Source organism: Astatotilapia calliptera, chromosome 14 (genome assembly GCF_900246225.1).
Source record: "Astatotilapia calliptera chromosome 14, fAstCal1.2, whole genome shotgun sequence".
NCBI lineage: Eukaryota > Metazoa > Chordata > Actinopteri > Cichliformes > Cichlidae > Astatotilapia > Astatotilapia calliptera.
In genome coordinates, this window is record NC_039315.1 from 15,449,515 (window position 1) to 15,465,528 (window position 16,014).

The 16,014-nt window shown below is 42.9% G+C and overlaps 1 protein-coding gene across 1 annotated transcript in view; it reads right to left on the minus strand.

Moving 5' to 3' along the window:
* ppm1lb (protein phosphatase, Mg2+/Mn2+ dependent, 1Lb) overlaps nt 1-15,728 on the minus strand; it is a 53,639-nt gene extending 37,911 nt beyond the window's left edge. The window contains exon 1 of the mRNA XM_026191499.1: nt 14,761-15,728. Within this exon, the coding sequence (XP_026047284.1) occupies nt 14,761-15,159 (399 nt within the window). The 5' untranslated portion in view covers nt 15,160-15,728. The remainder of the gene's footprint in view (nt 1-14,760) is intronic.
* Between the last annotated feature and the right edge of the window lie 286 nt (nt 15,729-16,014).

The window sequence follows — 16,014 nt, forward strand, 5'->3', positions numbered from 1 at the left end:
CATGCTGCACATACTACAAATTGCAGAAAGACATGCTTAAAACAACTGTGACATCACCTGAGCCTTACTGAAACAGTGACTGGACTGAAACGATGACCCAGAAAAAAAAAAGACACATTACACATCTCAGTGATTCTAAGCAGTGTTTTAAAAGTCTTATGTCACTCTCAGGCTTCCCAAGCTTGCTTGCATGGAGTTTGACAAGCAGGAGGAACATGGAAGCAGTTAGTGTCCAATGTATTTGGAGTATGGCAATGGCATTTTTTTAAAAAGCACATTTCATGACATGTAAACTCAATGTACTCAACATAGAAGATCAAAACATAAAAAACGTGCAGGTTTACAGTGCCTTAAGGCAGAATGAGGGAAAAAGTCTGGGTGTCTGACCAGATGTGGCACCATGTTTAGTCTTTTATTGTTAGGGTTAGGAACACAGATGTGGCTCTTTCACAAGTTCAACAACAAATAAAATACGCTTGTAAGACTTCGTGGCTTGATGCTTCATGCTTTCTTGACACAAATTTGGAAGTACCTCGTGCCTTCAGACAGTCTCTTCTCTGAGGCTTTCGTGGTGTTGCGCTAACATTTCAGGGATATTAATAGTGATGTGAACAAAATAAAAGAAAGACAGAAAGTGCAGAGGGAAAGGTTACATCTGTTGTTTGACTATCCATGGAGCACCTCACGCTGATGCTTTTTACTTCTTGAGAATTACAGTGGTGAGTGACGGAAGCGGAGCTTTTTCCAGCTCTTGAACACAAGTCTGTAGTTTCCATAAAGCGACCAGCAGCAATTATCCTACTTGTTCACATGAGTCAGGACTCCCTTGTATGGTGATATCAGCTCATGCTAATTGGTGTTCAGGAACAGGCATATGTACCACTGGCTTGCAGTCACTCAAGCCCAAATGCCAAAAGTCTTTCTGACAGCATACATGTACCTAAGAGGTCTCAAAGGAGCAGAATTTGTCAGCATGCCATGTGCAGTCTGTCAGTCTCTAAAAGCCAAGAGGAGACTCTGAAAAGACAGGATGCGTAGCGCTGTGCTGTCTTTGGAAACACTATAATTTACATTGTGTGTATGTGTGTGCGCATGCACGTGTTGCAAGTAAGGTGGACTCCCCTCAAGACTAGAGGAAGCAGACTCTTTAATATTTCAGAGCAGTGATAAATAAGTCAGACAGACTGCAGACAGATAAGGTGACTCTGTGGGCTGGGGCGAGGGGGTGCAGGGAGGATGACGAGGAGGGGGACAGAGGTATAAAAGCAAAGGGAAGGGGGGAAATAGATATAGCAAGGTGGCGAGAGATACACCAGGTAATAGAGCAAAAAATGAGAAGACAGGTGGAATAGCAATGGGGAAAACACAAAAGAAAAACGAGACATCACTGGCAAAAAAACAGAAGAAGAGGGGAATATCTGCTTTAAAACCTACTTTAAACATTTCAGCATACAGCGAGTATGTAATAGACAATCGCACCTAAAATAGTTCAACAGATCAATCAAGTCTGTGATGCAGACGAAGAAACCCTGTCCTTCACTGTTCCCAATTCCTCCCTCACACACAACCTCCAGCTGCACCTCCAGCACGAAGCTGGAGACACTCGGGGCGAATGACAGACTTTGATTTCTGTTTCTGCGGACAAAAGGGATCACGAGGGGATCCAAAAGTGAGAAGAGATGAGTAGGTGAGGCGGAAGGAAGGGGGGGAGTGGATGCAGCGATGGAAGGGAGGGGACGAGAGGGAGAGAAAACAGAGACAGTTACTGTAGGGAAAGGTCAACAGAGGCACAGAGCAAGTGTGAGAGAGGAGATGAAAAACAGGCCGAAAGAGGTGGAAAAGTACGGCATGCTTTCTTGAGGGGGAGGAACTGCCCCATGGTGCCGTGGCCTTCGGTCTGGCAGACTCATGATCAAAAGATGATAAAGCTCCACTGGCACTTCAGCCTTGTAACTTGCTATGTTTAGCTTCTGTCAGCTCTTTGCTTCAGACAGATTCCTTAAGTCTGTGAACCTACATAGACATGGTGCAAACAGGAGTTTTGCTGCCGTCCTGGAAAATCTTTAGGCTCCGAGCAAGGCACTGCCTTTCAGCCCATCCGGTTTTATCCTCATCTCCTTTGAAAGAAATAGTTTCTTGCCCGCCTTTTCTCCACCTCCAAACAGCAGCTTTAAGCTCCCTCTTCCACTATCTTCACTTATACTTCTGTAAGCCAGGAGCATTTTTATTTGTCTGTCAGTCCCTCTCATCTCCGCAACTCTCTCCCTCTCTTTCTGTCCTCCTTCTCTCTCCTTCCCTAAATAAAGGCACATTTCAACCAAGCCATTATTTTCCCCTTTTTTCTCTCACTCTCAATAAAGCATCTCTCCCCTTCTGAGCAGCATTAGTATAGCTACCAGCTCTGCTTCTGGATAAACTCATTAAATCAACTCAGGAAGAAGGCAACATACATATTTCTCTGGGTAAGATGAAGGTACTGGACGGTTAAGCAGATACAGGGTTAGAGAAATCTAAAAAAAAAGGCCCCCCAGAAAGGAAAAAGATAGCTTAATTGAACAATTAAACACATACAAATGATCAGGATGTGGATGATGTAAAAAAAGAATAAGAATCCACAGAGAGAATTTAATCCCACTATCCCCAGTGGGATTATGGTAAATCTAACCTGCCCTGCTGTCTCTTCTGCTCCTTATAGCCTCAGCTCAGAGTTGAAGAGTGCAGGGATCCTGTGAGCCTTGAGGTGTTAGCATTATCCCTATAAGGTTCCTCTGCACCACAGTAATCAATTACTATTCCTGCTTATCTGCCTCTAAAACTACCCATCCATCCAAAGCCATCACCAGCCCATGATCCAGAGCACAGGGAAGGAAAGATCCTTTAACCGACACACAGGATGTGATGTGTTTGAATAGCATTCTGCAAAACTTTTTAGGCAAACTACTAAAATGAGACTTAAAAGACCATAAATAGTATGTTAAATAAAAAAGGATTTGAAGTTATATTTTGCATAACAGATTTGCTCTCGGTCAATCATCAGAGTGAGGCAGCAGTACATGATTGTTCCAAGGATTTCAGAAAACTGGCCACAGAATGAATCTGAGAGTGATCAGACGCCTCTCTGATTGTGTCACATAAATCAAGGGCAAGAAAACTAAACTTTCCAACAACAGTGAAATGTTTGTCCTGTTTGGCAGTGTACCAGTGGATGTGGCAGTATGCAGTCATCACATTGCCACAGTTTAATTTATATTATTCCAATAACTATTTTGGGGCCAATGACTCGCCAAAACCACACTAAAAATCAGAAAGACACAAACACTCTGGATCAAGGTCCTTCACTGTGAAGATCTGTTGTTTTTAAATCTGAATGATTACTTGGGTGGTAAAATAAACGAAGCAATATCAAAACCTTTGAACATTTGTAACCCTTTCATTTTTCCATTTGGGTACATTGGCTGAAGTGTACGCCTTCACACTTTTTAATATTCATTGTTTTCAAACTTGTAGCTTTACTTATTAAGTCTGCGTCATCAATCAACATGTTATCCATTTGAAAGCTGTATGTTGCAATTTCAGGGCAGCACAGTAGTTAGCACTGCTGGATCCCACAGTGGGTTTGAATCCACCTCTTGGCCTGGGTCTTTCTGCGTGGAGTTTGCGTGTTCTCCCCATGTCCCCATGGCTTCCCCACAGTCCAAAGGCATGCAGTTAGCAGGGTTAGGTTAACTGGTGATAATAAATTGGCTGCAGGTGTGAATGTGAGCGCAAATGGTTGTCTGTCTTTCTGTGTTAGCCCTGCTACCAACTGGTGACCTGTCCAGGGTGTACACTGCCTCTTGAACTACGGCAACTGGAATAGGCTCCAGCTGCCCCCTGCGACCCTGAACAGGAAAAGAGGAAGAAAGTAATAGATGGATGTTTTCAGTTCCACATTAGTATTAAATGCTGGTACATACTGAGATGTAAAGCAATGATAGTTTTAAACAAGAAAAAAGCCATGACATTTTTTATAACAGAAAGCACTTAGTGCTGTTATAAAAAATGAAGCTAATTTAGGTCACTAGGGTTAGAGGATATCACCAACCTGTTTCAGACTCTCTGAATGAGACCAACAACACCTCATGAGGCTTCATATATGCACTCAGTAGCTCACACTTCCACAGACAGGCTACGTGCAGGCCTTGCTCTAAACTTGCAGTGCCCTTCAGTCCCTGCTGGCATGCTTTAAGATTACACAAACAAAAAAGGTCAGACCAATAAAGATTGGAATTAACTCGCAATCCTATTGGAAGATTACGTTTATTTATTGCAGTTACTCTAATGAACATGTACACGTTTCCCCAGTCTGTTTACAAAAAAGCCTCAATCTGCTTCTTTACCCTTCTACACCGTCTTCATTTTTCCCTTCCAATTATATCTTCAACCTCATCTGTTTGCTCTTTAGAATAAACAACTTCATCTAAAGATTGCAGAGCAGATTGTTCACCCAAAAGCCTTACTAGTTTTAGATTAGTGCCTCCTTTTCTTTTTTTTCTTTTTTTTAAACAGGAAACTCATTGAGGAGCGTTGTGCAGGGGGAATGAGGGGAAAAAAATCCTACGATCATGAATCTCAAAGGGCCATAATCAAGATTTCATGGCAGAGATCCAGCAAGACCCTGATATACAAACATAGATCGTCTGCCTGGGAATGAATGGACATCACACACACACACAAATGTGTGCATAACGTCCCTCTGCCTCCCAATTTTAATCACAAGCACAAGTTAATGACATTCTGTGGAGTCTGGTCTTTTTTATCATATCCCATGAGCTTTTCTTATAGCATAAATTAAAGACAACCTGGCTCAGGATTGGTTCACCGCCGGGTTTATTCCAAGGTTTGTAGCTCACCGTTCTTCCCCTGAATAGAAACCATGTGTAATAATCAAGCATTCATATCAGCTGCATTCCTTTTGTCTGGGTAGATCCAGTATGTGTGCAGCACATGTGTTTGGCAGACCGTCTGCAGCATGCTAACTTTAAATATACACACACCGACAGAAAAAGAAAAAAACAATTCAAATTGAGATAGGGGAGAAATCTCATTTTATAAATAAAAAAAACAAACCATTCAGTCTTTTATGGGCAACAAGGATTAAGTGGTTAACTCTGTGTTGCCTCACAGCAACAAGGCTGGGGCCTTTCTGTGTGGAGTTTGCATGTTCTCCCTGTGGGTTTCTTCCAGGTAAGCTAATTTCATCCCAGGTAAATTGGTGGATGTGAGAGTGTGCGGTGGCCTGTCGCCCTATTTCACCCAAATGGGTAGATCCAGCCTTCCTGCAACCCTGAGCTGGTTAAGAAAATTGCTTAATGGTTTGACAGTTTGTTATGAGTGACCTTGGAAGCTTAAAAATTATCTAAGTTGGCTCACTCCACATCTGGGCATTTATACTGATAAGAGGCAGTGGCACACATCCAGCAGGCCTGTTTTCTTTTTAGGAGGATGCACCTGCCCTACCCGCAGGTCCAATTGGAGGAAGAGTCACAACTGTGAGCTATACAAATATCATGGCTCAGGCTCTTTGCGCACACAATCACACCAATGTTGCTAACTCTGAACAGCTGCAGCTCGCTACCTCCTCTTAGCCAACATTCTTCTCCCGCCATCCTTCACTGCCAGCGAGCAGGCAAACTCCAACTGACTCGTCTATTTTCCCAATCACACGCAGACAAACAAACAATTGAGTAGCTGGCGCTCGCATACAGGGTTAGGCTTCTGGAGCTGGATTCAAATTGTAGACAATGCTGTGTGAGCATTTTTTCACTTCAGCGCTTTATATAACAGCCATCCACATGAACGCAGCCCCTCTCAAAAACAAAATGCAGCAGCCGGGTTCCAACCATGTGATTAGATTTAGAGACTGTTAATCACCTAGAAACACACATAAGACAGTCTAATAGCATTTTCTTTTGAGTGCTGCTGTAGGTGACCATTGTGCATTCAGAGCAAGATTTGTAGCTTTGCTATGTTTGAAACTGGATTTTAAAGCTATACTTTGAATGCATCTTTTGGTATTTAAAACTAGGGGAAAGCATCACATAGGGTAGCATTCTTGCTCACCATGAGCGTGGAAAGCAGCTGGCATGGCAGCGGGAGGGACAGGTTGACATGGCCTTGAAGACGAAGAGCTTGTGCGGCTTTCACTCACTGCCAACCCCCCTCGGAGACAGGAGGAGTTGGAAAGAGGGGATTGAAAGGGTGATAAAGGGAAAACAGGGTGACAGACGGGTGGTTGGGGGGGGGCTGTCACCAAAACACAACAGCTCTATTACCAAACCCACCATATAGCAACATCACAGCTCAGACTAGCCCTGCCTGATTAAGAGTGGGTGGGGGACAAAGAAAAGGCGAGCATCGCAAAGCTAAAACTCTGCAAATGACTCTCAAGTTGAGACCTCCTCTAAGAAGCACCACACGCACAGCGTGATGTCATGTGACGTGTTCGTGTGAAAGGTGACCTTGTGGCCTCTTTCTGCTTGGAGGAAGCTGTATATTTAGTTGGTGGGGTTTAGCTGAAGTGTTTGACAGCAAGGGTGTTAAATTATTGAGTAGTCAGTGCCAGCAGGGAAGGATGGCACACTGAGGCTGAAGAAGGTCCTCTTATCTGGTGCTACATGCTGTTGGCAAACACATACACACACGCACAGTCCTGACACACAAGTACACACACCCATCAAACCTGAGAAATATATTTTTTAATATTTTACTAAATGCTCTTATCTTTTAAAGAGAGTGGAAGGGTTTAAGGCTATGCAGAGGCAAAGAAAATGTTAGTACAATTGAAAGACTGTACTAACATTTATTTCATGTAAAATGATGACAGAGGACAAGAGGAGATTACAGATGTTTACTCCAGGGCCAAACATTTAGGCTAGCTGACAGGCAGCAGCCTCATTCATTCATTTATTTGCTGCGTTTCACTCCTTGAATCCACTCCTCAGTCGCTCCCTGACAGTCTTGTCACCACAAATAAGGCGAACCTGACTACCCGGGACAAATTACCAAAAGGTCAGAAGACTTTTCGGCAGAACTCTCTGGCTGTCTGTTCTCTCCACTGCTGCACAAGTATTTTCCGAGAGAGCATGACCTCCCTGTACTCTCCACTTTCTGCTTCACTTGAATTCAAGGAGGGGCTGAAATGTTGCGTGTCAGCTTTCATCACAAGTGACAGAACTGGGTACAACAGGGTAAGAGTAATAATGAGCAGTCATACTGATTAGAATTAGATCCATTTCTCTCTTTTTAAAAAAAACAAAAAAAAGTTTAATAAAAGCAGTTTATGATGCAGTTTAAGAGCTGCTGCTAATGCTTTAGCCTCATCGGACTTCCAGAAAAGACTACAGCAGCACCACTGCACTCTGAATCCAATTATTTCCAATGGCTTGCACTGGGCTACGATGGTCTGTCAGTGCACTGATCAAAGGGCTAGTTGAACTTTGACCACTGCGCGCTGTGACTAATACCCAAGCGGTCAATAGAAACAAGGCTTCCAGTTGGACGTCAATAGACCAAAGTGGAGAAAAGCTGATATTGTGTGCCTGAATTCCCTGAATTAAACTGCACTGGTTTGCTTTATTTTTTAAACCCTGTTAGTAAAGTCCCATCTTGGAAAGATGTTTTAAAGATGTCAGGTTGCTTGTTGATGGTAGGCAATCTTTTTATTTAGAGACAACTTAAGCTTGTTTGTATGTAGCTCAGTAGCTCTATAGTTTAAAGTTTTCTTAAAAGCTAAAAAAACTGAGTGTTTGATGTGACAACACTGTTCAGACTTCTTCGCTTATGGAGGAGTGGTTATAAAACAACAAACCTTCAAGTTAAATTTCATTTTGGAGAGACTACAAAATCGCAGCGAGCCAAATCTACCGTGTAGGGCGGGTGGTGATCAAAGACTATACTCATGTGGCCAAAACAGCATAAAATTTTAGGACATTACAGAAGAGCTTTGCACCATCTTACCATCTGGAGTGAATTCTCAGTGCACAACTCCATGACTGATTTGACGTTTAAAAGAGATTAGCATTTCCTTCTCGGCATAACCTAGCTGTCATCAGCTGTCATGGTCATTGATTTGAAGGTCTGTTAATTTGACACTAAAGGTTTCCCTTTCTGAACAAGTTTGAGGTCTACAAGTCGGCTACAAGCAGTCCGAGGAGACGACCTTCGAGGAGAGAACAGCCAAATTTAAATACAGTATGGTTTTTGGGTTTTTTTATGTGCAAAGTAACAGAATTTTATCATTGCAACTTGTATTTAGAAGACGAGCATGAGGGTTTTTCAAATGTTTCCCTGTTTTGCTCAGCTCTGGCTTCCCCAGCGTACCGAACCCAGGAGCAAGCACAGCAAATTGTATCTGAAATCCACATGACTCTCAATAGTGTGTTCCAGCATGCAAACAGCACAGTGGGCAATGGGCTGGCTGGCAGAACCGGTGCACCACATGAGACAAACTTATATCTGAAGTCTGCAATGACTGATTTATTGTCAGCGTTGGCACTATTTTCACACACTAGTTTCCATTTACTCTTGCTTTAGAGCTGTTTTGGGCAAAATCCTGAAGAAAATGCTGCTTTCCTTAGCTGCTAGACATCAGCTGTACTGTCCAGTTAGGGCTTTTTTTGTTTGCCCAAAAGCACCACTGATGAGAGCAGTGTAAGTGAACCAAAAAGTTGAACTATTAAAAGCTCAGAAGAGCAGAGGTGAATAAAACACTTGTGCAATTCCTTTAACATAATAATACTTAATATAGCTGATTACAACCTTTTGATTGTTTGCATTCAGCATTATTCATGTGACACTGGAGCATGCTTAGTGTGTTATATAAACTTTCTGAGTGTACTTGATGTGAAGCAGGCGGTTCTTCTTAATAGGTTTTTGGTGAATTTGAGCTTCTTGCTCAAGTCTTCTCTCTCTCTAACATCAAACTGCCCCTCTCTCCAACTGCGTCCTCTGCAAGCTTGCAACACACACATTAATATTCATACGCCCAGGCACATGTTGGTGTCCTTGGTCTTGCTACTCCTTCTCGCTCTCTCTATTTGCTCTCTCTCTCTCTAATCCTGTAAAGCCAACAGTGCAATTAGTCACATGCCGAGTCTTCTTTCATCTCTCCAGTGAGAGTGAGCTCAGGAGAAATTCAAACGGCTCGGTATCTACCCTTCTGGGGTAAAACACAAACATGTACATAGCCGCATTAAAATACCTCAAATTCAAACAACAGCTTGTCTGACTATAACGTGTCCTTGGGGTTTAAAAGGTGAACCATCATCGATCCCTTTTAAAAGTCTTGTCTTCTTTGCAACTCAAGGAACTGCACTAAACTTGAAAGCAAGTTTAGCCTTAAACTGAAGCAAAGGTAAACTCAGGACAAGCTAAGACTGAAAGGAGTCCTCTAAAAATGATCACTGTCCCTGTGGTTTCGACGTTATTTGTGCTTCTTTGCTCTGAACTCGCCGCAGTCACCTCCTTCACAGTTAGGAGCCGTATCTATCACAACCCACTCACAAACTCCACTGATCGAAACAGCATGAGAGAGCGAGCTGTGATGGAAATCCACAGAACAAAAACTTAAAAGGATAGGGAAACAGACGGCAAGAGAAAGCCCCCGCATTCAGGTTAAACAGGCTTATAGTTAATGTCTTCTCTATGCTCTACAGTTAAGGTAATTTTGCACTGCCTGAAGCCACAACCTGAGAGTGAGACGGGGAGGAGTGAAGTATGGCTCACTCTCTACATCCTGGTAAAGGAACAAATGGCTCATGTTGCCATTAAATGGACAGAGAGCCCAGGGTTATCACTTTCATGCAGGTTATTCCCACGTGTCAGCTAAAAATCAATCTCCATTTAACTGATAAATCTCCTCACTGAGCCAGTATCTAATATGACTGGGACAGCCGAAGGTATGCTCACATTAAACACCGATTTTTAACACTTTGGAAATTGAATTTGCATTGTGTGTGTGTGTGTGTGTGTGTGTGTGTGTGTGTGTGTGTGTGTGTGTGTGTGTGTGTGTGTGATGCAAAAAGATAATGAAAGAAAAAAGGAGATTTCCAGATGTTATCAATCGCTCACTGATAATTTATTTATCTGGTAGTAAACTGATTGGTTCCAGTGAATTGGCAGAACATCAACAGAGTCAAACGAATGAAGACATCCATCTTCTGTTGCTACCTTCTATCCTCCAACCGGCTGAAAACGAACCGCAGTACAGGCTGGCCATCTGAATTCATCTTAATTTGGCATATGATGTGCTTTTCAGAAGAATGCACAGATAGCAACATTAAAGAAACGGCTCACGCTCTAAACTTAATTTATCATGAAGTGAGAAAAAGCACAAAGGAAGACTTGGAGGTTCTGTAACTGGGAAAAAGATGGCAGACAAAGAACGGCAGTGAGCTTGTCAACATCCTGAAAGAGTAATCAGAGCGATGATGATGTGAACCGCCACTTTGACTCAGAACTTTTAGAATAAAAATCAGAGCAAAAACAGGAAGTAAACACTGCCTTGAGTGGAAGTTATCAGCTTTATATTCGGGCAGCCATATGCACAAGTAATCATGTTATCACGGGTGGGCAGACCTTTTATTGTATCAAATCATGCACTCATTCACTACTTGCATTCAGGCAATTCTATGAAAGTCTTGTATTGTGAGCTCTTTGGCTAAACACAAAAACTATTGGACACTTGGACAGCGCAGTTTGGTAATATAAAAACAAATTTTGCAGCCATTTACATTTGGATGCACCAATCTTCTTCCTCTCACCTGTCTATGTTTTTATGGTTTTCTTTCTATTCCATGCTTGGGTAATGACCATCAGTTGTACGCTACTTCTTGTGAGGCCTTGTACCATACTTTGCGTCTACTGAAACGGCCTAAGTAATTCACTACACAGATCCAGTCATGTGAAAAGTAAAGTTTCTCACCGGACTCCTGAGAGAAACAAAGTACATCCATACTGCAGCCAGGTAAACTGCACCTCTAGAAAAGTGGAAGGTTTGGTAAGCTTGCTGTTCTGGAGCATTTAGTTTACGGTTAAAACTAAGCTACAATCTTCCCAGGAATGGGCATCCCCAAAAACTCAGACCGTGCAATGTTCAGAGGGCATGTTTAAAGTTCATGACAGCAGAATCAGAAAAAGACTGAACAAGTGTGGCTTGTTTGGACAGCTTCTCTAAAAAGAACATGGCACCCTGGCATAGGTTTACAAAGCTGCATCTGATTAAACCACAAGATACTGTATCTGGAGCAACATCCTTTGGACAGCTGAGACCAACTTGGAGACGTTTGCTGTAATGCAGAATGTCTGATTTGGAGAAAACCAAACACAGCATGTGAGCACAAACACCTCATACCAGCTGTCAAGCATGGTAGTAGAGGAGCTACGATTGCCACCTTGCAGTCACCAAGTCTGAACATGAACTCCTCTGTATACTAAAGTATTCTAGAGTTTCTCGTGAGACCATATTTCTCACAGATAAAGGTTGTGCTAGCACGACAATTATCCCAAGCACACCAGCAAATCTGCAACAGAATATTTGAAAAAGAAAAGAATAAAAATGTTGCAATGAGCCAGTAAAAAAGTCCAGACCTCAACCTGACTGAAATGTTGTGGTGGGGCTTTAAGAGAGCTGCGTATAAACAAATGCCTACAAACCTCAATGAACTGAAGCAATCCTGCAAATAAGACTGGGGAAAAAAAATCCTCCACAATGATGTGAGACACTGATAAAGTCATGCAAAAAACAACTGGTTCAAGTTAATGCTGCTAAATAGTGGTTCTGTGAGCTAATCACAAGGTATAGATAAGAAGCAGTTTCTCCACAGGACTCTATCATGTCAGGTGAAAACCATTTTACATGACTGTAAATAAAGAGCAATTATGGATGCAGCTTTTTAATTCAGTTTGACTTTTTGGAGAACAGCTATGCAAGCTGTTTGAAGCTTACTGCCTGCCTTTTCCAGCTACATCACTAAAAGCAGGAATGAGAAAGATACCAATCTTGTACTGATCAATTTCTTGGCAAGAAAGCATCTGTTTGCCTGTCAATAATAGGATACAGTAATTACAAGAGCGTTTAGTGCCTGCCCTCACTCACAGCACCGGTACATGCATTAACAATAACGGATTGCAGGAAGAAATTGAAAGCTTTGTGAAGCCAAGATGATGAATCAATATTATAAATACTAACCAGAGCTGGTATGCAGGTAAACTGTCAGCTGTTCTGATAAATCCTTCAATGTCCTTTTTCTTTAAAAAGACAGACATCACACACATGTAGCCTCTTAGTAATGGGCATTGGCTGCTTTTCTTTATGTTATGGAATTATCACGTTTTTTACCTGACTTGGACATCAACACAGGCCACTTTTTTTTTAATTTCCTGTAATTAAATAGTTATCAGTTAACATTAATCAATTATATAACATAACCACTGGTGGCAGCCTTTATTGTAGTTTAAACTACAATTTCCTCCTCTGAGTTGATTGTATTTCTCTATTTTAGCATGCTCACACCCCAGTGAAAGTGGACTTTACATTTTTGTCCATTATGGGATTTGTAAACATCCAAGAAGGGCTAAAGTCTTGGATGCTAAAAAGATGCTGGCACAAGTCCGACATTGCTTTAATGACTGTGTATATGTGGCCTGGATGAGCAGAGTGTGTGCGCATACGTGCGTGTGTAAAGAAATTGAAGCATTTGACACCTCACTAACAAGCCAGCTGAGACAGCCAGTATCCTGACGCTGCCTTGGGCCACACAGCATCACTCCGCTTAATGCCCTCTGGCTAAATAAATAAGTATAAAAATATCTACATCCACCAAAGAGAGGAAGTTTTTTATGTTTATTTATTTATTTATTTTCCGAAGGCTGCTGACTGGAAACCATTTTCCACACTTCAAAAGAGGGCGTGGGAATAAACCGATGCCCATGGACATGCAACGATAAAGCAGACTCTCACATCCAAAGGCAAATCCTAAGCATCTCTTCTCGCTCTTCCCACTCGCCACCGATGCTCTCCCACCCGTTTTCTCTCTTTTTTTCCCTTGGCAGATCAACAAACATATCTCCTACTTATTTTTCTTAAACACATGTATGGTGAGCTGTGGCAGCGCTAACAGGTTAGGCCACTGATCGCTAAAAATGAACTCCACAGAGGAGGGAAGGAAGCCATGAGGGGAAACCCAATCCAATGACCACTTTTGGTCAAAAAGCTGCAGCATCCAGCGTTGCGGCCTAAAATTTAATTTCCCCCAGTAGAAAAGCCACCTCGATGCCTTTAGCTGCCTATTTTTAGTATGTTATCATTTAGCCTCAATCAGAGTACAGCAGTCAACCTCAGGAGTGAAGATTGTTGCAGTGAGACAATAAAAAAATTTTAAAAAAGCACTGAGCTCCACCAGAAGTGGCTCATCAGAATGAAGAGAAGAGAAGAGAAGAGAAGAGAAGAGAAGAGAAGAGAAGAGAAGAGAAGAGAAGAGAAGAGAAGAGAAGAGAAGGGAAGGGAAGAGAAGGGAAGAGTCTATTGGAGTTTATGTTTCTTCTTCTTCTTTCTATTTGGTGGCTCTGTTGCATCAGCACTGTCAGCTGAGGGCACAGTCGAAGCCTCAGAAAACAATGCCCGAGCAGAGGCATGCTTCGACTTCATAATAAATCAGTGTTTTCATGTTCCCACCTGACTGTGGCATCATGTCAAATGCTCTTTGTCCCTTTAACTGACAGCACTTTTTAAGGGTCTCATTGTGAGCTGCTTTGTCAGGCTGTTGCCTCGATGCCCTGACATTAATTCGCACCAAGGAAGCAGAAAGCAAAGGAGAACGGCTGTAACCAGCGGACTAGTGATCGATGTCATCTGTGTTTTTCCTCACAGTATGGGGCCCCGGATAGAATCTGAAAAAAATCTGAGTTTATCCTTCTCCTTCCAGCTATAATTGTGTTAGACTATGGGGGATGCATCCCTGCTTTGGACAAACAAACCAAAGAGAGATTGTTTTTGGAGAGAAATAAGCTGGAAATAAAGAGCATGCGTTCTAAAAGAAGACTCTCTCACAGGGAGGGTGAGTGTGTTTGCAGGGCTGTAACGAGACAACCCAGAAGCCCCAGTGTCGCTGTGCCTCTGTGTGTGTGTGTGTGTGTGTGTGTGTGTGTCACTTGGTTTGTCCTAATTAAAGTCATAACTTGCACCCATCAATGACACGGGACGTCAAAGTGAATCCTGCCTAATTACTCGACCTCGAGTCCCTGTCTTAAAGAGTCTCCGTGTTAACACATTCAAGACATTCATTAGTTCAGTTTCTCCTTCCCCCGAATTGCATAATCCTGAATTAGTTTGTGTTTTATTAAATTACCACAGAGACAAAAAAAAATACACAGGGTTCAAACTGAGGAAGGAAAATATCCCCTTCATCACTACACATTAACTCTATGTAACTTAATACACTGTAATAAATGGGGTGGACTACATCGCTTTATCCGTTAGAAGTTATTTTAGGTGTATAGAAAGTAGATTTTTATCCCTCATATTTATACTTTATTTAAAAGTACAACGAGGACAGCTTTGGTTGAAATACAGAATAAGATCTCTGCTTTATTTAGTCTCATTCGTGCTTTTAATAAAGAAATAAAAGCAGGTCTAAGAAAAGGACCAGACATAACTCATTCAAACCCACACTTTAGCCCCCCTGGAGATCACTTTAATGTCCCCCTGGGTGCCCTACTCACCTCTCCTCCGTGGCCATCAAAAACCCCAAAGATTGACGGGTGACTCTTGTTGACGATGTCGGTGAGCACCTCGAACCTGTCCTCCATGTGATCTCGCCGGCCTTGGATGGAGTACACGGCCACGTTGTTACTCTTGAACTCCCAGGTCTTGGAGAACTCCGCGTCCAGGACGTCCAGCCCACCGAAGCGCTCGTTCTGCATCATCTCCGCCACTTTCCCCTTGACCATCTTGACCGCATCTCGGCTGGACTTGACGATGGTCTTCACTTCGTCCGTGTGGAAGAAGTAACTCCACAGAGCCAGGCTGATGCACAGCAAGAACAAGGTCTCCGGTCTGAGCAGAAAATAACGCATGATCCGACCTAATAGAGACAGCAGGGTCATTGTATCCTCTATCATTTATTTATTCACGCGCAGGAAATCGCGGCAGGTTGTGTGTCGCTCGCCCCCCCCGCCGCAGATTTCACTCCATCGTCGCTGTTTTTGTTGTTGATGATGTTACCGTGTTTGGTTTGGTTAGCGGCGAAACATACACATTTAACCGAGCTACTCACGCCGGGAAACATTCAGGTTGTACTGGACCAACGAGTGACACTTCACTGGGACGTATCAGCGACCGAGGGGAGATAAAGAAGGAGAAGCGCGGTGCACCGGCTGGTTCCCTCTAGCATTCAGCCCAGCAGTGAGCCACCACCAACGGCTGTCCGCTGACCATCTGCCGCGGTCCGAGAACACGGACACTCCAGGCGGGAAACAGCAGCTTCTCCCCTCCGTTTGGACTTGAGGTTAAGCCAGTGTGTTGGCTAGAGTAAAGTTGTGGGCAGAGCCTGTCCCTCCCCGGCCAGCCCTGCTACTGTTTCCAGTCCTGAAATAGCAGCCTGTGCTGAAACCCTCACATTCCCAGCTGCCACACTGGCTGCGAAGCCCCCGCTGCTGCTTTCCTAAACGGCCGTGCTGCTTTCACGTGCAGCTCGTAAAGTTCGCCTTCAAAATTGTAGGAAATAATTGCATTTAAAATATCAACACTTACCCACAGACAACGCATAGTGATACCGTTTAAATAAGGGACCCGACCCCCCCCCCCCCAAAACAAACAAACAAACAAATAAAATAAAATAAAATAAAATAAAAACCTATTCAACTGCAGCTGGTTACGTCTGAAAACAAGGTGATTAGGCGATGCAAAGAAATGTAATCTACAGCCGTTTAGATAAATAATTTAGATACATTTAGATAAATAAATAAATAAGTTAA